This window comes from Glycine soja, chromosome 3 (assembly GCF_004193775.1).
Source record: "Glycine soja cultivar W05 chromosome 3, ASM419377v2, whole genome shotgun sequence".
NCBI lineage: Eukaryota > Viridiplantae > Streptophyta > Magnoliopsida > Fabales > Fabaceae > Glycine > Glycine soja.
In genome coordinates, this window is record NC_041004.1 from 5,948,145 (window position 1) to 5,973,872 (window position 25,728).

At 33.6% G+C, this 25,728-nt stretch overlaps 3 protein-coding genes across 4 annotated transcripts in view; all 3 read left to right on the top strand.

Moving 5' to 3' along the window:
* Positions 1–9,075, top strand: part of LOC114406048 (PRA1 family protein B4-like) — a 45,412-nt gene extending 36,337 nt beyond the window's left edge. The window contains exon 2 of the mRNA XM_028368602.1: positions 8,857–9,075. The gene's annotated coding sequence lies outside the window, so the exon portion shown is untranslated. The remainder of the gene's footprint in view (positions 1–8,856) is intronic.
* Positions 7,406–8,192, top strand: LOC114406049 (receptor-like kinase LIP1). Its single transcript, XM_028368604.1, has 2 exons — positions 7,406–7,784; positions 7,890–8,192. Exons 1-2 carry the CDS (start codon positions 7,475–7,477, stop codon positions 8,129–8,131), a joined length of 552 nt encoding a protein of 183 aa, XP_028224405.1. The 5' UTR covers positions 7,406–7,474; the 3' UTR covers positions 8,132–8,192.
* A 4,116-nt stretch (positions 9,076–13,191) lies between the features above and the next one.
* On the top strand, positions 13,192–22,522 carry LOC114406046 (putative disease resistance RPP13-like protein 1). 2 transcript variants are annotated; one of them, XM_028368598.1, is made up of 11 exons: positions 13,192–16,407; positions 16,525–17,044; positions 17,316–17,547; positions 17,660–17,767; positions 17,899–18,155; positions 18,451–18,589; positions 20,194–20,290; positions 20,782–21,121; positions 21,208–21,422; positions 21,535–22,033; positions 22,228–22,522. In XM_028368598.1, exons 1-2 carry the CDS (start codon positions 13,317–13,319, stop codon positions 17,022–17,024), a joined length of 3,591 nt encoding a protein of 1,196 aa, XP_028224399.1. In that variant the 5' UTR covers positions 13,192–13,316; the 3' UTR covers positions 17,025–17,044; positions 17,316–17,547; positions 17,660–17,767; positions 17,899–18,155; positions 18,451–18,589; positions 20,194–20,290; positions 20,782–21,121; positions 21,208–21,422; positions 21,535–22,033; positions 22,228–22,522. The 2 variants fall into 2 exon arrangements, with proteins under 2 accessions (XP_028224399.1, XP_028224398.1); XM_028368597.1 differs by having other exon boundaries at positions 13,193–17,044.
* The last annotated feature ends 3,206 nt before the right edge of the window (positions 22,523–25,728 follow it).

The following is a 25,728-nucleotide window of genomic DNA, read 5'->3' on the forward strand; positions in this document are numbered from 1 at the left end:
CACTTATAGTTCTAGATTGTTCTATCATATTCATACACATTATAGTTCTAGATTGTTCTACCATATTCATACACACTATAGTTCTAAGATATTCTACTATTTTCATACATATTATATTTAAGAATATTCTAGAAATTTGTAGCAATTTCAACACTCCTCCTTGATGCAAATTTCTGTGACTCCGAGCATAGCTTGTAATTCTTCAAATCTTGGTCTCGGCAAAACCTTCGTGAATATGTTTGCAATTTGATCTTCTGTTCTGCAGTAGTCGAGTTTGATTTCTTTAGTTACTTCAGCTTCTCTGATAAAGTGATACTTGATTGCTATGTGTTTTGTTCTGCTGTGATGAACTGGATTCTTCGCCATTGCAATTGCTGATTTGTTGTCGCAGTTGATTTTAGTAGGCTCATCTTGTTTTTCTCCCATGTCTTCAAGTATCATATGAAGCCATATAGCTTGACTCGTTGCTTCAGCAGCTGCCAGGTACTTTGCTTCTGCTGTTGATTGTGCTACTGTAGCTTGCTTCTTCGACGCCCAAGAGAACATTCCTGATCCTAGTGAGAAAGCATAGCCAGAGGTACTCTTCATGTGATCTGCCGAACCTGCCCAATCACTCAAAATTCTTTTTCCTACTCCAAAGTGTATTTGACTTGGGCTTTGCATGAATCTTGATAGAAGACTTGTAGCATATATTATGTCAGGCCGTGTAGCTTGAGACTTGATGTAAAGTGTAGGCTCACTCTTGCTCCTCCTGAATCCTCGATCCATGAAATACTGATCGATTCTGCTATACCATGCTCGAGGTGCTTGCTTCAAACCGTATAGTGTTTTTCTTAGTCTTAACACTTTGTTTTCTTTGCCTTCAGACACAAATCCTTGTGGCTGCTCCACATAGTGTTGGTTAATTTGAAAATCGAGATGATACTGGATAAATCTGAAGTCGTGTATAACACTTTCAGATTGAATCAAATTTCGAGGTTCAACCAAAATTGTTCAATCGGATAAAATCAGAAGATTATAATTCAAGAGTTTTGTTTTGGTCTTGTATGTTTTGTCACCCGTTATGCTTTCTGAACCAGAATGATTATTTATGATCAAAGAACAGGTGGTTTTTGGCGGTTGATAGAAGTTTTTTCTTTTTAAAAACTGCCGTTGATGGAAGTTTTAGTAACTTCCATGTAACTTCCAACCGTTGATGGAAGTTTTAGTAACTTCCATGTAACTTCCAAAATTTGCCTAAACCGAACATCTCGTTATTACATTAAAACAAGCGTGCACTCTTATTTTAACATAATAAAGAGATCAATTACACTAAAATGTCCAACAAACCTCCCCCATTTTAGTGTAATTACCGATCAAATCACCAAAGTCATAACATACCACAAACTACTGCATAGATGAAATATCGTGACGATTGAATTTCATCTTAGCAAATTATACGTTTCAAATATTCGAATATCAGAGTGTCACTAAGGATTGAACCTTTTCTATTCATAATGAATACATGAAGATAATCTGCACAATAGTTTATAACATTACTCTTGCTCGACACTAGTTTACTAGCTTGTGTCCCTATCCTTCATAAGCATATCAAAGCCAAGTCCCAGCTTCTTGAAGCGGCTAAACTTCATGCTTATATAGGTAGTCCTTTTCTTTCTTGCACCTGCAAATGCAATTTTTCAAAAGAACCATTGAGAAGTTATACTTCAACCTCCTTAACTTACAGAACCGAACACATTCCTTTTGGGATACTTTCGATGATGTGTTCCAATCTCTACATGTTAAGCTTTCCACATTGAATTCAGCACCTAATGTCATATTAGATGGGAATTGGGTATCTTAACATAAGAGATTTCAGATGGACTTTAATCTTAATCCCACAGCCGACCTTTTCACGAGATCTCTACTTAACCCTTTGGTTAAATGATCGGCCAAATTATGCCGAGTTCTCACAAACTCCACTGATATCACACAATGCATGATTAACTCCCGAACCATGTTGTGTCTAACACCCAAGTGTCTAGACTTCCCATTATACACTTGACTATATGCCTTAGCCAAAGTTCATATGGGGTAACCTTATTCCTTTTGTTAGGAATTCGGTTCAACAAGTAACAGGCTGTCAACATAGCCTCACCCCAAAATCCTTCACTTAAACCCGAATAGGATAACATGGAATTCACCATTTCTTTCAAGGTTCTATTCTTCCTTTCGGCTACACCATTTTGTTGTGGTGTATAGGGAGCTGTAGTTTGATGTATTATTCCAGTAGATTGAAAATAAACCGGATCATAATACTCACCTCCCCTATCCGTACGAAGAGTTTTGATTAGCCCATTTTGATGAAGTTCTACCTCTTTCTTATAAATTTTAAATTTATCAAGAGCTTCATCTTTTGTATTTAATAAATATACATAAAAATACCTTGATGCATCATCAATAAAAGCAACAAGATATTTTTTATGACCTAATGATGGAGTAGCATGCAAATCACACAAATCACTATGAATAAGGTCTAAGACTTTAGTCTCACTTTTAACATCCTTAAAAGGTTTCCTAGTGATCTTGGTCAACATGCAAGTTTTGCATTTTTCAATGTTCATATTAAAAGGAGGAATCATACTTGTTTTTGACATATCTTTTAATCTTTTGTAATGAACATGTCCTAATCTAGCATGCCAAATTTCTGATTTTGTCATATTAGTTATAGAACTACACGAGGCCATACAAACAGATTCATGAACAAAAGGAACATCAATGTTTAATTTAAACATTCCATTACAACGATAACCAAATCCAACAAACGAACCATGTCTTGACAAGATGTACTTGTCACTTTCAAGTACTTGCTTGAAACCACAATTATTTAAAACCATACCAGACAATAAGTTCTTACGAATACCAGGTACAAATAAGACATGATCTAAATACAAACTTTTTCCGGAAGTAAAAACTAAATTCACACAACCTAATCCTAGGATTGGTTCAGTTGCAACATTGCCCATCTTCACAATAGAGCCATCATCGATTGGTCTAAATTCCTTGAACCAACGACAATCTTTGCACACATGGCTTGTTGCTCCCGAATCAAACCACCAAGCAATGTCATCATCCTGCACATAGAATGCATCAGATATTAGTGATACATAATTTGAATTCGTATTCGAATTAAAATTATTCACTATAATCTGACCTTGTTGCTTTCCAGGATCATTAGACCCACTTGGACCAGCCTTGTTCTTTCCTTTGAACACCTGGCAATCCCTCTTTAAATGACAAGGTTTCCCACACTTCCAACATGACAATTTTTTCTGTTTGTTTGGACCTTTGTTCTTATTTCCTTGAAATTTTTGTTTGTTACCTTTAGCATTGTAATTTTTCTTAACTGTTCCACTTTCCTCTACCATATTAACGGAAGAGGAACCTGCTACGTTTTTATCATTGACTTTGTCAATTTCCTAAGCCCTCAGCGACTCCTCAATCATGAAATGACTACCGAGTTGAACAAGAGTCAACTCTTCCTTCTTATGTTTCAAGGTATACTTGAAGTCTTTCCAAGAAGAAGGCAGTTTATCAATTATAGATGAAACTGCAATGGATTCATCCATTTTCAAATCATGTTGAGTAAACTGACCCAAAATTCGCAGCAGTTCATTATATTGTTCCATAACAGGCCTCGAATCAATCATTTTGTAATTAAAGAAATTACTAACTAAGAATTTGTTACTTGAAGCATCTTCTGCCATATACTTGGATTCAAGAGAGTCCCATAATTCCTTAGCAGACTCAACATTTTGATAAATATCAAAGAGAGAGTCAGACATACCGTTCAGAATGTGTCCACGACAAATGTAATCGTCGTTCTCCCATTTCGAACGCTTCCTTATTTGATCCAGAGTTTCGTCTTCCTTATACACCGGCATTGGTGTACTCAGCACATACACCACATTCAATGTTGTCAAGAGAAAATGCATCTTCTTTTGCCATCTTCTGAAATTCTGCCCTTCAAACTTGTCCAACTTCGCAAACTTGCTTGTCATCTTCGAACTATCGTTCGTCATCTCAAAAAATTTGATTCAATCTTTTGTTGGTTAATTTGAAAATCGAGATGATACTGGATAAATCTGAAGTCATGTATAACACTTTCAGATTGAATCAAATTTCGGGGTTCAACCAAAATTGTTCAATCGGATAAAATCAGAAGATTATAATTCAAGAGTTTTGTTTTGGTCTTGTATGTTTTGTCACCCGTTATGCTTTCTAAACCAGAATGATTATTTATGATCAAAGAACAGGTATTTTTTGGCGGTTGATGGAAGTTTTTTCTTTTTAAAAACTGCCGTTGATGGAAGTTTTAGTAACTTCCATGTAACTTCCAACCGTTGATGGAAGTTTTAGTAACTTCCATGTAACTTCCAAAATTTTGCCTAAACCGAACATCTCATTATTACATTAAAACAAGCGTGCACTCTTATTTTAACATAATAAAGAGATCAATTACTGATGGCTTCAAGCTTGTGCCTCTTCACGTATGGAATATGAATGTAGCATATAGATCCAAAGACCCTTAGGTGCTTTGCTGATGGCTTCTTCCCGTTCCAAGCTTCAATTGGAGTCTTGTCTTTTACAGACTTAGTTGGACATCTGTTGAGTAAGTAAACAACATTGTAGACTGCTTCAGCCTAGAATGTGTTAGGTAGTCCCTTCTCCTTGAGCATCGATCTAGCCATCTTCATAACTGTGCGATTCTTTCTCTCGGACACTCCATTTTGTTGAGGAGAATATGCGACTGTAAGTTGTCACTCAATGCTTCATCCTCACAAAATCTTTCAAACTCGCGAGAGGTGTACTCTTTGCCGCGATCACTTCTTAGTACTTTTATCCGTTTTCCACTTTGATTTTCAGCAAGGGCCTTGAACTTTTTGAATACTCCAAAGACTTCTGATTTTTCTTTTAGAAAATATACCCATGTCATTCTAGAGAAGTCATCAATGAAGAGTATGAAGTACTTGTTGTTCTCATGTGATGGCGTCCTCATTGGTCCACAAACGTCCGTATGTATCAGCTCCAATAGATCTTTCGCTCTCCATGCTCCGCTTGTTGAGAAAGGAAATTGGTGTTGCTTACCAAGGAGACATCCTTCACACACTTCATTGTTCTCCTTTATGCTTGGAAGATCTCTCATCATGTTCTTCTCATGTAACAACTTCAAGGCATGTGTGTTGAAGTCGCCAAATCTTCGATGCCATAGCCATGAATCATCAACCTGTACCTTCATGGAAATGTTTGTTGCATATTTTAAATTTAGAGGGAAGCTTCTATTGCTCTTATTCATCTTTACTTGGGCTATCTCAAACCTTTTATTTTTGTTGTCTAAGATTTTGCATACACCTCCTTCAAAGTGAAGTGTGTAGCCTCTCTCCATCATTTGGCCAATGCTTAGAAGATTTTCTTTTAGGCTTGGAACTAGTAAGACATCATGGATGAGTCGCGTACCTTTATCTGTCTCCACCATGACAATTCCTTTGCCTTTTGATTCAACCACACTTCCATTTCCCAGTCAAACTTTGACTTTGACAGACTCGTCAATGCTTTTGAAAATAGTCTCATCCTTGGCCATGTGATTGCTACATCCACTATCCAAGTACCAGCTTCCTCCCTTTTCTTTTATTGAGTCTTGAGTGGCATAGAACATACATTGTTCTTGATCATGCTCCTCTGTGATATTAGCTTGATGCCTACTTTTGTTGCGACAATTTTTCTCTATGTGCTCGAACTTCTTGCAATGGTTGCATTGTGGCATATTACGGAACCAACAATTTTTCTCTGTGTGGCCTTGCCTTTTGCATATATTGCATGGAGGATTTTTATCTGTTTTGTTCTTAAGGCAATTCCTAGAACCTTCTCTTATTCTAGAAGTTTCTCCATATTTTTTCTTTCCCCTATTTTCTTTGTTTTGGGGCTGAAATTTAAGCTTTGACTGGAAGGCATTTTCAATTGTATCTTCTTTATCCCTATACAGTCTTTGCTCATATGCTTCAAGAGAGCCCACAAGTTCTGTCTCTAATAGAGTGGACAGATCTTTGGTTTCCTCAATCGTTGTCACGATTGGGTCAAACTTTTGGGGCATAGTAATTAGAATTTTCTCAACAATTTTCTTGTCAAGAATATCTTCCCCAAAAGCTCTCATTTGATTAACTATTTCTTTAACTTTAGAATAGTAATCTTTAACTGTCTTAGACTCCTTCATCTTCAATAGTTCAAAATCTCTTCTTAGAGATTGAAGTTTAACGGCACGTACCTTACCACTTCCTTGAAACTCCTCCTACAATGTGTTCCACGCTTCTTTGGTAGTCTTAGCTCCCATAATTCTTGAGAAAATTGAATCAGTCACCGCTTGTTGCAAGGTGAACAACGCCTTTGAATTTTTCTGTTTATTTTTCTTCAACTCTTTTTCTTGAGATGCATTAAGAGCTAAAGTATCTGTGGGAATGGTGAAGCCTTCTTCTACTATGTCCCATAAATCTTGAGATGAAAAATATGTTTCCATTTTAACACGCCAGAAATCATAATTTCCACCATTGAAGATAAGGACATAAATAGTTGACGATTGAGTAGTGTTATCCATAGCTTAGAAAAAATATTATTAGTGTGGGTTAATAGTACAAATGAAATTTTTGTAGTTGGGAGGATTTTGGAATGGTAGGTAGGTAATATAACTACGCCCAATGTATGACCAAACGTAACTCTGATACCACTGTTGGTAGTTGATTAGATGATAGTTGATAGTTTTAGAGAATTGTTTTAGAAAGAAGGCTATGCCATTGATTTCTTGGATTATCGATTACAACATACCAATTGCCTATTTATAGGCTCAAGTCACCAACTTCTCAATGGTGGTGAATGTTTCTACATCACTTTAGGTCTTTCTAGAGTTTTCATGATAGATTAGTATCATGATAGTTCTAGATTCTTCTATCTTATACATACACTTATAGTTCTAGATTGTTCTATCATATTCATACACATTATAGTTCTATATTGTTCTACCATATTCATACACACTATAGTTCTAAGATATTCTACTATTTTCATACATATTATATTTAAGAATATTCTAGAAATTTGTAGCAATTTCAACAGACACAAACAGAGAGAGAAGGAACAAATGGAACAATGATAGTGTGTTTGGATACCTGTAAAATGGGGCTCGACTATGGCGTGAAGTTTGCAAAATGTAGACCACCTGTGGAAAATTAAAATTTACCTGTAATAGCAGGTTACTTAGTGGAAGAAAAAAATAATAAAAAATTAAACAATTCAAAAGATAAATTATATTATAATGGAGAAAACTTATAGGTTTATCAGATATTAGGTTAACCAATTTTAATAGGTTTATCAGGTATTATAATCATGCTGTGTTTGGTTCTCTTTCCAACTTGCTCCTTTGTAGGTTGAGAGTTCTGTTACCTCAATGGCATTTTCTTCAATTATGAGTTCAGGAATCGATGTTTTGCTATGGACAGAGAGAGTGTTGGGGAGAGGTGCCTTGAGCTGTGTGTTTAGAGGAAGAGTTGGGATTTGGAGGACTGCTATTGCTATTAAAAGGTTGGATAAGGAAGACAAGGAGTGTGCCAAGGCGTTTTGCAGAGAATTGATGATTGCTAGTTCTCTGAATGACACAAATGTTATTCCTCTTGTGGGGTTTTGTATTGACTCGGAGGAGGGTTTGTTTTTTGTGTACAAGTATGTGTCAGGAGGAAGCTTAGAGCATCACTTACATGGTACTCATTTTCTCTTATTTTATTTTTCTTGATTCCTGCCAGGTGTGTAGTGATTAGAATTGAGTTTGATGATTTTCAGTGATTATAGTTTGGCTTTTTTTATAGGGAGGAAGAAGGGTGTGAAGGGTAGTTCACCACTTCCATGGTCTGTGAGGTATGAAGTTGCAATTGGGATTGCAGAAGCTGTGGCTTATGTGCGTAATGGTATGAAGTTTCATTTTATCATAACTTATCATAATTTTGTAATTCACTCTAAAGACTTATCATATGGGTTTATTTACATAGACAAAGACTTGCCACATATACATATGATTATAAACTATTTTTTACATTTTAATAGGATATGAATTAATTTACAAAATGATTACTAAGACCAAAATAATTATTCACTCATTATTTTTTAATACATTTCAATTTTTCTTTTATAATAATGTTTTTTTTTCTAATTTCTAGTTTCATCAGTTTATCCTTGTTATCCGCATTCCAAATCTGAATTGTTGCAACGCACAACCTCCCAAGGTCTGTCTCCAAGCAGGCTTCACAATGATTTCTAAACCATCTTTTGTCTCTCTCTCTCCCTTCTCATTTCATTTCCCCATTCCCTCTTTCTCCTTTGTTCACAATCACAAACATATATACTACCCCAAATTCAAATCTCATATCAAGAAAGAACAACAAAATAACTCAAGCCTCCATAACACAAATGAACAAAACAAACTAACCAGAATCCAACAAATAAAATAATACAAAAAAGAAACCAATAAAAGAAGATTCCATGCTACTGATTTCTTCAATTTGTTAGATCTGCAAACATACAACATTTTTTGTATAAAAAGAAAAAGAATATGAAACATTATTCAATCGTTGTAGTTGACGAAGGTTGGAGAGGAGCAATTCAAGTGAGGTGAGTCGCTATGGCCGGAGAAGCTTCCTTTTCAACTTGTCATCTTCATTCAAAGTTTTGTAGATTTTCGGAATTTCAGATCTAAGTGTTTTAGCACGACTGATATCATTGATGAACATTTTCGATTTGCAAATTTGGACGAACTCAGGTATAGTCTTCGTTTTGTAGATTTGGACAAACTCAGATCTCGTTGCGGGTCCTCTAGTTGCCTTCACTCCGATCTCGAAGGTGTCGAAGTCGTCGCGCATCTCAACCTCAACCTCAAGTGGGGTAGCTTTCAATAGTTGTAACGGCTGTAATAACACCTAGAATGTTCAAAATAATGTCTTTTCAGACTATTTTTATTAGTGGTCCTAACGACTAAAGCCATGAATGGATTTTTGCATACTACAGTGACGACATCATGATATAGGCTTCAAAAACCCACTTGTTTCCCTAGAACATTGAGAATTAAATAGCGGAATAATTTTCAATAACGGTTAAAACAACAGTTACAATGGTCAAAATAATGAGAGCTATAATTACCAAAATATAGACTTTAAAATCTATTTTTTACCCATAACATTATCATATTTTTTTTTGGTAAAATATTCTGCAAAATTTACTTGTATTTTTATCTTTATTCCTTCACACTTCACTAGAATTCTTTTTATCGCATATTTTCATTATTGTCTTTTATTTTTTTGATTTCATTACTATGTTTTATCGTTCTTAGATGGGTGATTTTTTCTATAAAAAAAAGATGGGTGGTGATTGTGTGTGTAAACTGTGACTTAGGCGTGTAGTATAAATTATTTACTCTATTAAATAGAATGTATTGCTAACATAAATATTTTTTTCACACTATTATCTAATTAAAAAATGTTATGAATATGATCATAATTGTGTGTTGTGATTTTTAATTGATTTACAGTTTAGAGGCATGAAAGTTAAACTAACGAGTTTTATCTCAACTTTTTTATATGAAAAGTAATATTTTTCAGTCCAAGCACAATTTGGCACAATAAAAAAAAGTATATATATATATATATACTAACAATAATCAATAGATTATTTTAAAAAATAATCAATAGATTCATGAAAATAAAGATAACATTATGGGGATGTTTAGTAGAAGATAAATTTTTGATTTTTTTGGGAATTATAGGATGAAAAATTCATGTTTGGTATGCATTTGAAAAAAGCATTCATGTGAAATGATGTTTTCCAAAAGTGTTTTTTTTTTTTATTAATTTTCCATGAAAATACTTTCATCAGGAAGTGAGATTTTTTTTAATTTAATTTTTCTTTTATTACAATAAAAAATACCATGTTATTTTTATTAAATTATGTAGTATAATAAATAATTAAAATAGTCAATAAAAATATGCATAATTTTGATTTCTAATAAATTTATCATAAGTACTACATGTCAGAAAAAGAAAATGAAAGGGTAATAATTTTGAGCCATATCACTAAAGATATTTGATAAGAATACATGGATGAGATTGATCTAAAATGTCATACTCTCAAGTATCCTTTTATCTATGACCGCATCAATGGAGCTCATCTAGATCTGAAAGATAAAATGATAATAAGAATAAGTAGGTAATTATAGACCCCAAAGTACAACAATAAACCAAATATTTTAGAGCATGATCGTATTCAAGAGATTCAAACTCTATGAAAGAGGCTAATCCTGGGCCAAGTTTAAATTCACTTGTTCTATAAAATAAATTGGAATGATGCTACAAATAATAGGAAAAATTCTGATGGGTAAGACCGTTTTACATATAATATATAGATATAGATAGATTAGTGTCATTACTCATTAATTTTAGTGTTTTATTTAATTAATTAATTATTACTAATTATTCTTTTAAACGAGGTGTTAAGCTCGAGGGTTGTCACGTGCGCTGAGCGCGCATAACTGAAATAGAAATAAAATGCACTAAGCGAGAAGAGTCTGCTAAGCCCGCGATCCAACAGAAGCACACGCTAAGCCTACGACACGCGTTAAGCGCGCGATCTACACGTGCTGAGCGAGCGGAGTGTCGCGCTAAGCGCGCCTACAAAGGCCCAAAGCCCACTTCAACAACTATAAATAGAGAATCAGTCCAAGGGAAAATAGACACCACGACATGACCCTCTTTCCTAGGGGTTTCATTTACTTTCTTTCACCCCTCTCATTCCATCAGTTCTTATACCCCATCCATTGTAAAGCCCTCAATGGCCATGAGTGGCTAAACCCTTAGTTAGGTAAACCCTTAGTTAGGGCCTGACAGGCCTAAAAGCAAATGCGATGTATGATGTACTCTTCACTATTTATCAATGCAATACCAGGTTTTCTTTTCCTATTTTCTTTTCTGTTTTTATCTTGCATATTCATCTTTATATTCTGTTAGGAGTTAGATGCTCAGGAGAGGGAGAGGGTAACTTCTAAATAAGATTTAAAGAAGGTATGCATGCATTAGTTTTAGGGGTTAGACGCTTGGGAGAAGATAACTTCAACAAGAAGAAAAGATATCACAAGTAAATGAATAGATGTAGGTAGGATAGAATGACCTGAATTGGTAAAAGAAAAATCAAAAACTCATACATCTTAGGCATACTAGGCGAGTCAGTTCCCAACATTATCTTATCTTGAATTTATCTTCTTTCTTTTATCTAAATCTTTTATCTTTCTTATCTTTCACTTTTCTAATCTTCTACCTTTTAATTTTATCTTTAATTCTTTTATCTTCTAATTTTAGCTTTAAATCTTTTATCTTTTCTTTATCTTATCTTCTATCTTTTTCTATTTGTTATTTTAAATTTATTATCTCTTGCTTATAAATTGGGTTTGTATTAGTGTAAGTACAAACAAAGTCCCTGTGGATTCGACACTCGGACTTCCGAGTACTTTACTACTTGTGACAAATTTGGTGCATTTGCCAACGAGTCAATGTGACTTATATCTTCCATAAATTTCTTTAATTTTGGATTTTGTTTTTTCAGTATTTAGGCGTGTAGTATAAATTATTTACTCTATTAAATAGAATGTATTGCTAACATAAAGATTTTTTTTCACACTATTATCTAATTAAAAAAATGTTATCAATGATAAAATTGTTAATTTGATAATAGTTGTGTGTTGTGATTTTTAATTGATTTACAGTTTACAAGCATGAAAGTTAAACTCTCGAGTTTTATCTCAACTTTTTATATGCACAATGATATTTTTCAGTCCAAGCACTATTTGGCACAATAAAAAAAAGTATATATATATATATATATATACTAAAAATAATCAATAGATTATTTAAAAAAATAATCAATAGATTCATGAAAATAAAAAAAAAAACATTAAGGGGATGTTTGGTAGAAGATATTTTTTTTGGGAATTATAGGATGAAAATTTTTGGTATGCATTTGAAAAAAGCACTCATGTGAAATGATGTTTTCCAAAAGCGTTTTTTATTAATTTCTATGAAAATACTTTCATCAGGAAGTGAGAATCCTTTTTTTAATTTAATTTTTCTTTTATTATTCTTATTAAATTATGTAATATAATAAATAATTAAAATAATCAATAAAAATATACACAATTTTGATTTCTAATAAATTTATCATACGTACGCTACATGTCAGAAAAAAGAAAATAAAAGGGTAATAATTTTGAGCCATATCACTGAAGATATTTGACAAGAATATATGGATGAGATAGATCTAAAATGTCATACTCTCAAGTATCCTCTTATCTATGGCCGCATCGGTTAAGCTCATCTAAAGATAAAATGATAATAAGAATCACTAGGTAATTATAAACCACAAAGTACAACAATAAATCAAATATTTTAGAACATGATTGTATTCGAGAGATCCAAACTCTGTGAAAGAGATGGACTAAGTTTGAATTCACTTGTTTCATAAAATAAATTGTAACGATGCTACAAATAATGGGCAAAATTCTGATGGATAAGACCGTTTTACATATAATATATAGATATAGATAGATTAGTGTCATTACTTATTAATTTTAGTGTTTTATTTAATTAATTAATTATTACTAGTTATATTTTTAAGGTTTATATCATATTTAGTGAATAATTTATTTATTTTCGCCCTTTATATTTTTCTACTTTTATTAGAAATCAATAGTAGTAGTGCCTTCAGGCTCATTTGCTTAAATGACTCTCATACTCTAATCTTTAACATTCTTTTAAAAAGTTTCACAATTTTATCTATTTAGTGTGCCCAAGCCACAAAGCCCACATATGACTTCACAAAAGACATTAATTTATTTAGCATCTTTTATTATTATTATTATTATTATTGTTTACAGCTAAATTCGGTTGATGAAGTTAATGGCTTGAAATGATAAACAATACATCAAATCAAATGACTCAAAAGCGGTCCCAGAAAACATACAATTGTAATAATTAATTAAATAGGAAAAGGACATGACACCTACCACCCCTAGACTTTTCAAGCAACTGGTCTTCCACGTAGATTCCGCGTTAAAGAACCATCCAACCAAGGACAACCTCTGTTACTGTCATATTTAGCAGAGCGACTTAAATCAGATCTCATCATATCACTTAACCTTTTCAAGAACCAATCCAGTTTGTTCTAACCAATTCCTATCCCTTGTCTTTCTTCTTCGGATCATGGCTGAGTTAGTTGGTGGTGCGTTTCTCTCTGCTTTCCTCAATGTTGTGTTCGACAAGCTTGCTACCGATGAGGTTGTTGACTTCTTCCGTGGAAAGAAGGTTGACCTCAATTTGCTTGAGAACTTGAAGAGCAATCTGAGTGTGGTTGGAGCTGTGCTTGATGATGCTGAGAAGAAACAAATCAAACTCTCCAGTGTCAACCAGTGGCTCATTCAGCTCAAGGATGTTCTTTATGATGCCGATGACGTGCTGGATGAAATTTCGACCAAAGCTGCAACTCAAAAGAAGGTAAGTAAAGTGTTTTCTCGCTTTACCAATAGGAAAATGGCCAGTAAGTTGGAAAAAGTAGTTGGCAAATTAGATAAAGTTCTAGAAGGCAAGAAGGGTCTTCCTTTGCAAGTGATGGCAGGGGAGAGCAACGAGCCATGGAATGCTCTGCCAACAACATCTCTGGAAGATGGATATGGTATGTATGGTAGGGATACAGACAAGGAGGCCATAATGGAGTTGGTAAAGGATAGCAGTGATGGTGTACCAGTGTCTGTTATCGCTATTGTAGGCATGGGTGGGGTTGGAAAAACCACTCTAGCCCGATCTGTGTTCAACGATGGCAATTTGAAGGAAATGTTGTTTGATTTAAATGCATGGGTTTGTGTTTCTGATCAATTTGATATTGTGAAGGTCACAAAAACTATGATAGAGCAAATTACTCAAAAGTCTTGTAAATTGAATGATCTAAACTTACTTCAACATAAATTGATGGACAGGCTGAAAGATAAAAAATTCTTAATTGTCTTGGATGATGTATGGATCGAGGATGATGATAATTGGAGTAATCTTACAAAACCATTGTTGCATGGAACAAGGGGAAGTAAAATTCTCTTTACAACCCGCAATGAAAATGTAGTGAATGTAGTCCCTTACCGTATTGTTCAAGTTTATCCTCTAAGTAAATTGTCAAATGAAGATTGTTGGCTAGTGTTAGCAAACCACGCATTTCCTCTCTCAGAATCAAGTGGGGAGAATAGAAGAGCTTTAGAAGAAATTGGAAGGGAGATTGTTAAAAAGTGTAATGGATTGCCTTTAGCAGCACGGTCACTCGGAGGTATGTTGAGGAGAGAGCATGCTATTAGGGTTTGGAATAATACACTTGAAAGTGACATTTGGAAACTGTCTGAAAGTCAGTGTAAAGTTATTCCAGCCTTGAGAATTAGTTATCAATATCTCCCTCCACATCTGAAACGGTGCTTTGTTTATTGTTCGTTATACCCCAAAGATTATGAATTTCAAAAGAATGACTTGATCTTGTTGTGGATGGCGGAAGATCTTTTGAAGCTTCCAAACAAAGGAAAGGCATTAGAAATTGGTTATGAGTATTTTGATGATTTAGTTTCTAGATCATTTTTTCAACGTTCAAGTAATCGAACTCGGGGCAATTATTTTGTAATGCATGACCTCGTGCATGATCTAGCATTATACCTTGGTGGAGAATTCTATTTCAGATCGGAAGAACTTGGAAAAGAAACCAAGATTGGTATGAAGACTCGTCATTTGTCAGTTACAAAGTTCAGTGATCCAATCTCAGATATTGAAGTTTTTAACAAACTACAATCTTTGAGAACTTTCTTGGCAATTGATTTTAAAGATTCCCCATTCAACAAGGAAAAGGAACCAGGTATTGTAGTGTCGAAGCTTAAGTGCTTGAGAGTTTTATCATTTTGTGGCTTTGCAAGTCTGGATGTTTTGCATGATTCAATAGGTAAATTGATCCACTTGCGTTATTTAAATCTCTCTCGTACAAGTATAAAAACACTGCCGGAGTCATTGTGTAATTTGTACAATCTACAAACTCTGGTGTTGTCTGATTGCGACAAGTTGACCAGGTTGCCTACTGACATGCAAAATCTTATAAACTTGTGTCATCTTCATATTGATGGTACTGATATAAGAGAGATGCCTAGAGGAATGGGAATGTTAAGTCATTTGCAGCATTTGGATTTCTTTATTGTGGGCAAGCACAAAGAGAACGGAATCAAAGAACTGGGGACACTTTCAAATCTTCATGGTTCGCTTTCTATTAGGAATTTGGAGAATGTAACCAGAAGCAATGAAGCATTGGAGGCTAGGATGCTGGATAAGAAGCACATTAATCATTTATCGTTTCTATGGTCTAATGGCACCGACTTCCAAACTCAATTAGATGTACTGTGCAAATTAAAACCTCACCAAGGCCTGGAATCTCTAACAATATTGGGTTATGATGGAACCATATTTCCAGATTGGGTGGGAAATTTTTCCTACCACAACATGACAAGTCTAAGTTTACGTTATTGTGATAACTGTTGTGTGCTTCCTTCGCTTGGGCAACTACCGTTTCTTAAGGAGCTCTATATTTCAAACTTGGATTCAGTGAAGACTGTTGATGCAGGGTTTTACAAAAATGAAGATTGTCTTTCTGTGACACCGTTTTCTTCCCTTGAAACTCTATCCATTGTTCGCATGTATTGCTTGGAGTTGTGGAGTACCCCTGAGTCAGACGCCTTTCCTCTACTCAAGTCTCTTACAATAGAGAATTGCCCCAAACTAAGGGGAGATTTGCCAAATCACCTTCCTGCTCTGAAAAAACTTAAGATTGCCTCTTCTCTCCCTAGGGCTCCCACTCTTAACAGATTAGAAATACGTAAAAGTAATAATGTATCGTTGCATGTGTTTCCTCTTTTGTTGGAATGGATAGAAGTAGAAGGAAGCCAAATGGTGGAGTCCATGATTAAGGCCATCACCAGCATTGAGCCAACTTGCCTCCAACATTTAAAATTGAGTGATTGTTCGTCAGCCATATCATTTCCGGGTGGTCGTCTGCCTGCATCTCTGAAGGCTCTGCATATCAGCAATCTTAAAAATCTGGAATTGCCGACCCAACACAAGCACGAGTTACTGGAATCACTGTCACTAGTTAATAGTTGTTATTGTCTCAGGTCTCTTCCATTGGCTACTTTTCCAAATCTCAAACGTCTCGAAATCAGATGCTGTGAACATCTGAAATCTCTTTTGGTTTCAGGGGCAGAGTCATTTAAGAGTCTGTGTTCTTTGAGCATTTCCCGATGCCCCAACTTTGTATCATTCTGTAGAAAAGGATTGCCAGCGCCCAATTTGACTCGAATTGAAGTTCGGCATTGCGACAAGTTGAAGTCATTACCTGACAAAATGAGTAGTCTTCTCCCAAAGTTAGAATATCTTCACATAGAGGACTGCCCAGAAATTGAGTCGTTTCCAGAAGGGGGTATGCCACCTAACCTGAGAACAGTTGAGATTGACAATTGTGAGAAACTACTGAGCGGCCTAGCATGGCCATCCATGGGCATGCTTACCCATCTCATTGTTTGGGGTCCATGTGATGGCATCAAGTCATTCCCTAAGGAGGGTTTGCTGCCTCCCTCCCTTACGTCTTTGAAGCTATATTACTTGTTAAATCTGGAGATGTTGGACTGCATGGGGCTTCTCCATCTCACATCCCTGCAAGAATTAACCATAGAGATTTGTCCTTTGCTGGAGAATATGGTGGGAGAAAGGCTTCCTGTCTCTCTAATAAAATTAACCATAGAGAGATGTCCTTTGCTGGAAAAACAATGCCGCAGGAAGCACCCTCAAATTTGGCCTAAAATATCCCACATCCGTCACATTAAAGTTGACAACAGATGGATTTAGTGACCAAGGATGAGCACCGGGTAATTCTCCTTCTTTGACCTACTTCATCGTCTTCTAAGTCTAACCAAACAAAACTATTTCAGTCAAGGATATCTTTCTTTTCATGTCTTTTTATTCTCACAGTTAATTTATTCATTTCATTCAACAAGTGTTATTACCCTGAAGAAATGTTATTAATCAATGCCATTGTATTTGAACTTTCTCAATATATCGGCAATCATGGTGGTTGTTTCATCTTGTTACATTCTCTGTCAGTGTTCAAAGTGTAATTGGGTGTACTTTGTTTTTCAGAGATGATAGATTGTCCTGTAGAAACTGCACCTGTCAATGGATATGAATTCAACTTTGAACAAGATCTAAATGGAACTTCTGATTTAATTGACGTGACACTGATGCTTTCTAAACACATGAATTAGAAACTGAAAAGCTTTTCATTGCATACAATAGAGAGGATGAAAAGCTATATCAGGACAACTACATGGGAAGATCTCAGATCTTTCGACAAGCCATGCAGTCTTCCTAGGTATACTGGCAGATTATTGAAAATGTTGCATATCCTTTAACTGCTATCCATTTAAAATTCTCTGCTAGAACATATCTGAGGTTTTGCTTTTTCCATTATTATTCTGTTGTAGGAAATTGTCATATACTGCTCCCTAGGCAGGTCATCACTTTTGTGTTTGATGCAAAGATGGATATATATAGGTGGAACACTTCTGAAAGGTTTATCCCAATATGTACAGGTTGAATTTCTCATACTGCTTGAATCTATGAATTTTTGCAAGTTTGGTCAGTAAGCAAAATGCTCAAAGTAGGCTGTACATGTTATTAGATGTGAATTCTGTAACATACTACTGATTTGCCCTTACACCAGTGCACTGAATGGGAAAGAACTGGAAGAAAGGAAATCTTACATTCAAAGCTTTTGATGCAAAACATAAGAGGGGAAGGTGGTGGTTTCATCTGTGTGGAAGGTTTCCATGATGTTCTCAGAGATCAAACTTTCAAACTTGCATAACCAAAGTTTGAGCACCTTAACGGTACAGGCTTCATTGTATGGAATGAGTTCTCGCAAGTGATTTTCAAATAAAAACAACTTGGGAAGTTTGAAGGAAGAATGATATCTGATGGGTAAGGTCATTCATCTTTACCATACTAAAGGTCAAACATCTCTGCATATTCTGTCTTTCTCACAAATTTTTCTGTCAAAAACTTCTGTTGCCATTTTCTCCTGGGTTGGATCATTTACATCTCCAATATGTAATTCACAGTGTTTCAATCACATGCTAGAGATGCTTTGAAGAAAAATCACATTAGTAGATGCAAAGTTATGCAAATATATATTGTGGAAAATATTATTGTCAGGAAAACTTTCAAGTAAAACACCAGAAAGCTCATATTTATGCGTGTAAAGCTGATCTTCCAGGGCAAAAGGAGGAGGAAGCGAGGGCGCAGTCAGCTGATGGCAGAGTGTTTAAGATTGTTCCATGGCACCATCTGGAGCATAGCACCAGCAACTCCCTGAGCATACAGGCCTTAAGCCATGACTTGACTGGTTCAGATAGGTAATAATTACTGAATTCAAGACACTAAAGCTTCTTATTCTATGAGGGTTCATATAAAATTGATAAGGGTTTAGATCTTGCTACTAATACCAAGGATTTGTGAACCAACTTAACAATCACACCATGGATGATTTTAAATAACAAAATAAATTGCAGTTCCTGTCTAACATCTCTAGGAAATTTTCCAAAACATAAGTTCAACAAGGAAAAAAAAGAAGATAGAAAAAATAAGACAATGTTGTTTTCTTCTTAATCTTATATTTTATTGTTCCTCCCATGCCTTGCATCAATTTTGTAACCTATGTGAAACTTGGATGATTTAAAAGACAATAATTACAATGAAGAAGGAATAGAAACTAGAGGGTCTTGGGTAGGAGATTGTGGTCTATCTGAGAAGCAAAGTCTTGATTTCAGTCTTTACCTAGAATTCATCAAGCTTATCATATTCTCTAAGCTGATTTATTAGGCAATTGTCTTTGTTCTTTCTCATCCTTGTTTCTTATATCCCTCAAAATTGGGCTCAGAGCTTTGTTCTTACTCATTGTTTCTTATTTTCCTTTAGATCATATTTTCAAAAGTTGTTCATGTCATTGCATGCAATGTTTCTCATTGTTTCTTACTCATTTTAGATTTGTGATAAACGATTTACATTATGATAAAATATTATTTTTAACTATTGAAATTTTTTAAAATATTAAACTTTAATTTAAAGATAAAGGTGAAATGGATTTCAAAGATGTAAGATGTTAAGATAAATTTATAAAAAATGCTCTTGTTGAAATAAAAAATCCTAAAATATTTCCCACTAAAAAATAACTCCTAAAAATTAACATTCCCGTCTTGAAAAAATAAATTTCTAAATAAATTTTTTAACCAAATGATCAAAAGTTAACGTTTTATTGACATGTTTAAGAAATTTAATTATCTTTTAATGATAATGAGTTTGTTCGTGAATACAATTATTTTTTAAACAATAAACATATATTCATTTTAAAAAAACTAACGTATTGTCATCAAATGTGAAATAGAGAATCTATAAAATTAAGAATAAACAAATGGAAACTCATTTCAGATAAAACTATAAAATTTACTATAAAAGAAGGCGACTAATGTGTTTATCCGTTACTCACAACACAACTAAAATATATATAGCTGTCGAATTAAGTTTTTCGATTCGATATTAACTACTAATAAAAACAGTATTAGTTAGATAACGATCATTTTAATCTAAAATAGAACTAAGCCAGTTCAAATACTTAACTTACAATCCAAAATTAAGCCCGTGGTGGCAACTGCAAAAAAATTAAAAACTGAACTACGTACTGCTATAGATAATTGAAAGACAACCCCAACATTTTTTTTATCCCAATTCAAGGTTTAGTCATCCAATTTTTCTCAAAAAACGCAAACTCTTGCATGCAATTTTTCCTTTCCTTGTTTTCTGTGGAAATTTGTGGGGCCCTCTTTATATTTTGGAAATTTTTGTTGTGCATGTAAGACATAGGAGGGTGTTGCAGTTGTCATGTTTCATTTGTAGGGAAGGTGCATGATGTGGAATCTGAATGTAACCATAATAATGACGATGGTGCATGTGAACATGGTAGGGCCAGGGTCATGTTAAAAGGGTCCTCTACGTTTGTGTCAATGTACAGCCAAAAAGGTTCAAAAGGAGTTAATCAAGATGCATTGACGGTTTGGCAGGTAAGATTAATTCTTCATTCATCTGTTTGCAGATGGATTTGGTTTATTTTTTATTTCTTATTTCATTGTGCTCTCGACATGTGTTTTTCTCTTCTCATTAAAAAATCGTTCTTAAGTCTTAACTGAACAACATCTAAATAATGATTCTTGGAATCGGGCTATTGAAGAAGAATCCAAACTTAATAAATCATCTGCATATTTTATGCCATAGCTTAGTCCAATAATTTGTCATGTCATAATTTAAAATATTTTTTCTTCAAACCAAATATTAAGATGATTTATTAAGTTTGGATTCTTCTTCAATAACCATATGATGTAACAGCATGAGCCTTAAGATGACGAAGCTTTATCTCTATATTACTAGCATTGATAGTCATCTTTAACTTCATGGTTGAACAGTGAATTTATCTTATGGTTTTTAATAAAGCATAATGATTCTTAGAGAATGATATTCATGGCTTGGACTAATGCTTAATATGATACATTATTAGGACTTCACTGGAAAAAAAGACATGATCTTTTGTGGCGTGTTTGATGGTCATGATCCTCTAGGACACTGGTTATCACAGTGCATATGTGACAATCTACCCTCAAAACTCTCAGCACCAATCAAACTGTCTCAAGAAAAGGCCATGAAACACTGTCATGCTAATGCTACAAATGGTGGCAGTCATAGTGATGTCCATGTTGAGGATAACCAAAACATGTCCTTTCCCTCATGGGAGGGAACCTTTATGAGGTGATTCAGTGAATAGATGAAAAGCTTGCTAAGAACATTGACACTGATGGATTTTGTGGCGGTAGCACTGCTGTATCTGTAATCAAACACAGGTATAACTAGACCTTCACAATTACATTACCTTCCTTTCAATGTTGCTTTTGCAACAATGTTTGTTTTTTTTTTTTTTGTCCCGTAGAAACTGCACCTGTTAATGGATATGAATTCAACTTTGAACAACATCTAAATGGAACTTCTGATTTAATTGACGTGATACTGATGCTTTCTAAACACCTGAATTATTAACTGAAAAACTTTTCATTGCATACAACGGAGAGGATGAAAAGCCATGCATATCAGGACAACTACATAGGACGATCTCAGATCTTTCGATAAGGCATGCAGTCTTCCTAGGTATACTGGCGGATTATTGAAAATGTTGCATATCCTTTAACTGCTAGCCATTTCAAATTCTCTGCTAGAACGTATCTGAGGTTTTGCTTTTTCCATTATTATTCTGTTGTAGGAAATTGTAATATACTGCTCCCTAGGCAGGTCATCACTTTTTTATTTGGTGCAAAGATGGATATACATAGGTGGGGCACTTCTGAAAGGTTTATCCCAATAAGTACAGGTTGAATTTCCCATGCTGCTTGAATCTATAAATTTTTTCAAGTTTGGTCAGTAATCAAAATGCTCAAAGTGGCCTGTACATGTTATTAGAAGTGAATTCTGTTACATACTACTGATTTGCACTTACACCAGTGCACTGAATGGGAAAGAACTGGAAGAAAGGAAATCTTACATTCAAAGCTTTTGATGCAAAACATAAGAGGGGAGGTGGTGGTTTCATCTGTGTGGAAGGTTACCATGATGTTCTCAGAGATCAAACATTCAAACTTACAAACAGATGTTTGAGCACCTTAGTGGTACATGCTTCATTGTATGGAATGAGTTCTGGCAAGAGATTTTGAAATCAAAAGAACATGGAAAGTTTGAAGGAAGAATGACGTCTGATGGGTAAGGTCAGTGATCTTTACCACTTTAAAGGAAATACTAAAGTATATATATTTATGTAAGTCAAATAAATTTCAGAAGTGAAAGTCATCTACAATAGTCTGGTTCAGTTTAGTAATGACCATGCTTTTTTTTTTTCTTTTTGCACTATTCAAATGCCATAACCTTCTTATATTTCCTTTATTTTTTTTTTCCTTCTCAGGATGCAAAACTTCTAACCAGCTGAACATTTCAACATTGTACATTTTTATGGTAGCAAAATAGTAAGCATCAAGCAATGTTCTGATTTATGATTTGGCAAACATCCATATTTACCACTTTTCTTAAAACAGTTAAAAAAATTACTATATATTTTGTTTGTATTTGAGGGATGGAGACTAAATCTCATATATATGGAATGTGTCCATCCTACTTCAATTGAGAAATACATTAATGTACTGGTGCTTTACCACATTCTCTTCATAGTTGAATGCAATAAAATAAAAGACATCTCTGCATATTCTGTCTTTCTCACTAATATTTCTGTCAAAAACTTCTCTTGTCATTTTATCTTGCCATTTCCTCACAAATACAATCCCAGGCCTTAAGCCGTGTTCTCAGTTCTTCGACCTCAGCCACCATCTTCTCCGACCACCACCTTCTCCGATACCCACCCACCATCTTTGTCGGAGTTTTGATGCAGTCGTGGTTACTCATTGTTCTCAGTTCTCTCCATTGTCGACCTCCTTCGTTCTCGTTTTGCCTCCCTTGCCATCGACAACACCAGCATGTGTGACCACAACATCTCCTTGCAGAGCACCAATCTTTCCAGATTCCCTCTTTTCGTTTTTGCCCTTATCTTCTCTCTCTTCACTCCACCTCCTACATGTCCTTCCTCTTTCTCGTTTCAGTTTTCGACAGCGTCACTCACTCACACCTACGTATGGAGTACTTTCCTTGGACCTCCTTCACTGGGACGATGTGAGAAACATAAAAAGTCAACATATAAAATGGATAATAGTGTGGGAAGTGGATCCTCTCCACCGTTCCCTCTCTCCAGCAACAATATCAATCATTGGATTTAGTTATATGTCAATAAAAAATTGTATCCATCCAATGAAGGGTTTGCCAACACATTAAATCTTTTTAATGTTTAGTACTTTTATCCGCTAGATAATGCAGAAAAATTGATAAAATTAAAAAAAATGTATTTAGAATAATAAATTAACCACCCAATCAAAAAACCAAATAAAAAAATTACATATCCACCGGATTTTATTTTATAACTATACATTAGTGAAAATCCAATCAGAAAAATAATGGATTCCAGTAACTCAGCGTAAGCATTGGAATACAAAAAGGGAATCCCAATTTTGAACGGCAATGTCTTGTCATCATAGGAGGTGGTAAGCTGTCACCCGTAGTTTTGCAGTGGTCTTGGAGTCGCGAAAGTGTCTTATCGGTAATTTTGTATTCAGTGACGCTCAATTTCGTTGTGGTCATTTGTTTTGAAATTTGGGGGTCTCCAAATTTTTTAAAGCTTACAATTTGATCATTTATTCTTTAAAATGAAATCATCAAATTATTTTAAATAATTTAATTTAATATTTTAAATAATTTGATATTAAATTGATTTGTTTTTAAAAATTTAAAAATTAAATTGCATCTTTTAGAAATTAAAATTTAAATTAAAATTTTTGGTCATCAAATTAATTATTTTAAATGATTTAGGGGCTAAATTAATAATTAAGTTATTTTTATTTTTAAAAAAGTGTTCCTTTTATAACGTGTTTATAATTTTTTATTGATTGTCAATAACAAATTTTAGACCATTAGATTGAACTAAATTCAAGGGCTGTGATTGCTGCTAGAGAGAAGGCTGGCTGGAGCGGATCCGATTCCGTTTCCTCCTGACATGTGTGTTTTTAGAGGTAGATTTTATTTTGTTTTTTGTTTGTTTATTCAAAATATCTCCTCAAATAATAAAAATATTAGAAAATCTCATAGTGTCTATCTCAATTAATTACTGGGGTACAGTTTAGATATTCCTTAGACAATTTTATTTAATGTTTAATTGAATCTATAAGGGTGACATTCACTATTCATTTTCATATTTTTAAAGAATATTTTACTTTTTTTCTTAAAAAAAAAGAAGAATATTTTTCTTTCTAATTAAATTTATAAACTAATAATAGTTGACATAATGGATGATAATTTCTATTTTTTTATTAAGTGACGCGGGATTTAAATTCTTCTCAAATAGTCATCACTTTTGAAAAATAAGAAATCTTTATAAATTATACAACATTATATTTTAACTATATTTAAAAACTTATCTCACTAACTCCAAAGAGACTTTCCTTGCCTCTTGAATTGAAGCCACATTCATTCTTCCTAAATTATATATATATATATATATATATATATATATATATATATATATATATATATATATATATATATATAAAACTTATCTCATTGACTACTAGCATGTTTGTTTTCCCGTTTCTACAAAATTGATTCACGAGAATGAGCAACTAATTATGCATTTTAAACTATGGACATGTAGAGAGAAGTTTGGAACCACGTTTTTTAATCATTTCCAAACACCCGCTACATATGAAATCCAATTTCAGAATCTGCATCCCATTTTTGTTGCTTGTGTAGTTTATTAGTTTCCTTCGCCTGGACCAGTAAAAAAAACCAATAGTATCTAGATGCTATTATCTATATTTACTAGATACGAGTATTCCCAAAGCCCCAATTAATTTCATATGAAATTTAAAAATTAAATCTCAGTCTAAATTGAATAAATTTTAAAACTTTTTTTTAAATTCATATAAATATATTACTTTCTTTTAAACTATAATTTTGTTTGTTTATGATTTTTGTGATGTCCAAATTTTCCAGTGCAAAAATATTTACATAATTTTATAGACGTTGCCATGTTTTTTTTTTTTTTTTGTGAAATAGACGTTGTCATGTGATAACACTAACTAAAATATTTACTTGACAATGCCGGATGAAGCCATATAAGTATTTATTTAATAAATAAAAGGGGGAAATAATAGATATAAATATTATAAGAATTAAAAGTAAAAGTAAAACCTGATATATTTGTATGAAGAAAGAAGGTATTTAAGCTAGTGTTAGATAATTAAGCATGGCCTAAGGGTAATCACTATTTGACTTGGAACAGACAAGTTTCAATCCTATAGAGAAAAATTAATGTTCCTATCAGCTTACTCTTGCATAGAGAATTCGGAAGAACAGATATATATTTTTTAATAGGTATGTATTAAGCGAAGCTTATTTTCATTTGTTATAAGTAAAATAATCATTAATTAAATTTAAATGGTTAATATTGACATCCCCCAAAAATTTTCATTAATAAGTTAATTTAAATAGCACTATAATTTATTTTTATGAAACTTGCAAAGAATACTGAAATTAGACAATTTCTTCTTGTAGATTTTTTCTCTTAAAACAAGGCCAGCAATATAGATAAAATTATCAGAATTTTCAAAAAAAGAATATAATTAAAAAATGTAATATTACGCCTATTATTATTATTATTATTATTATTATTATTATTATTATTATTATTATTATTATTATTATTATTATTATTATTATTATTATTATTATTATTATTATTATTATTATTATTATTATTATCTTGCTTTTTATATTTCAAATTTTTGTTAGTTGTTCAAAAAGTTGA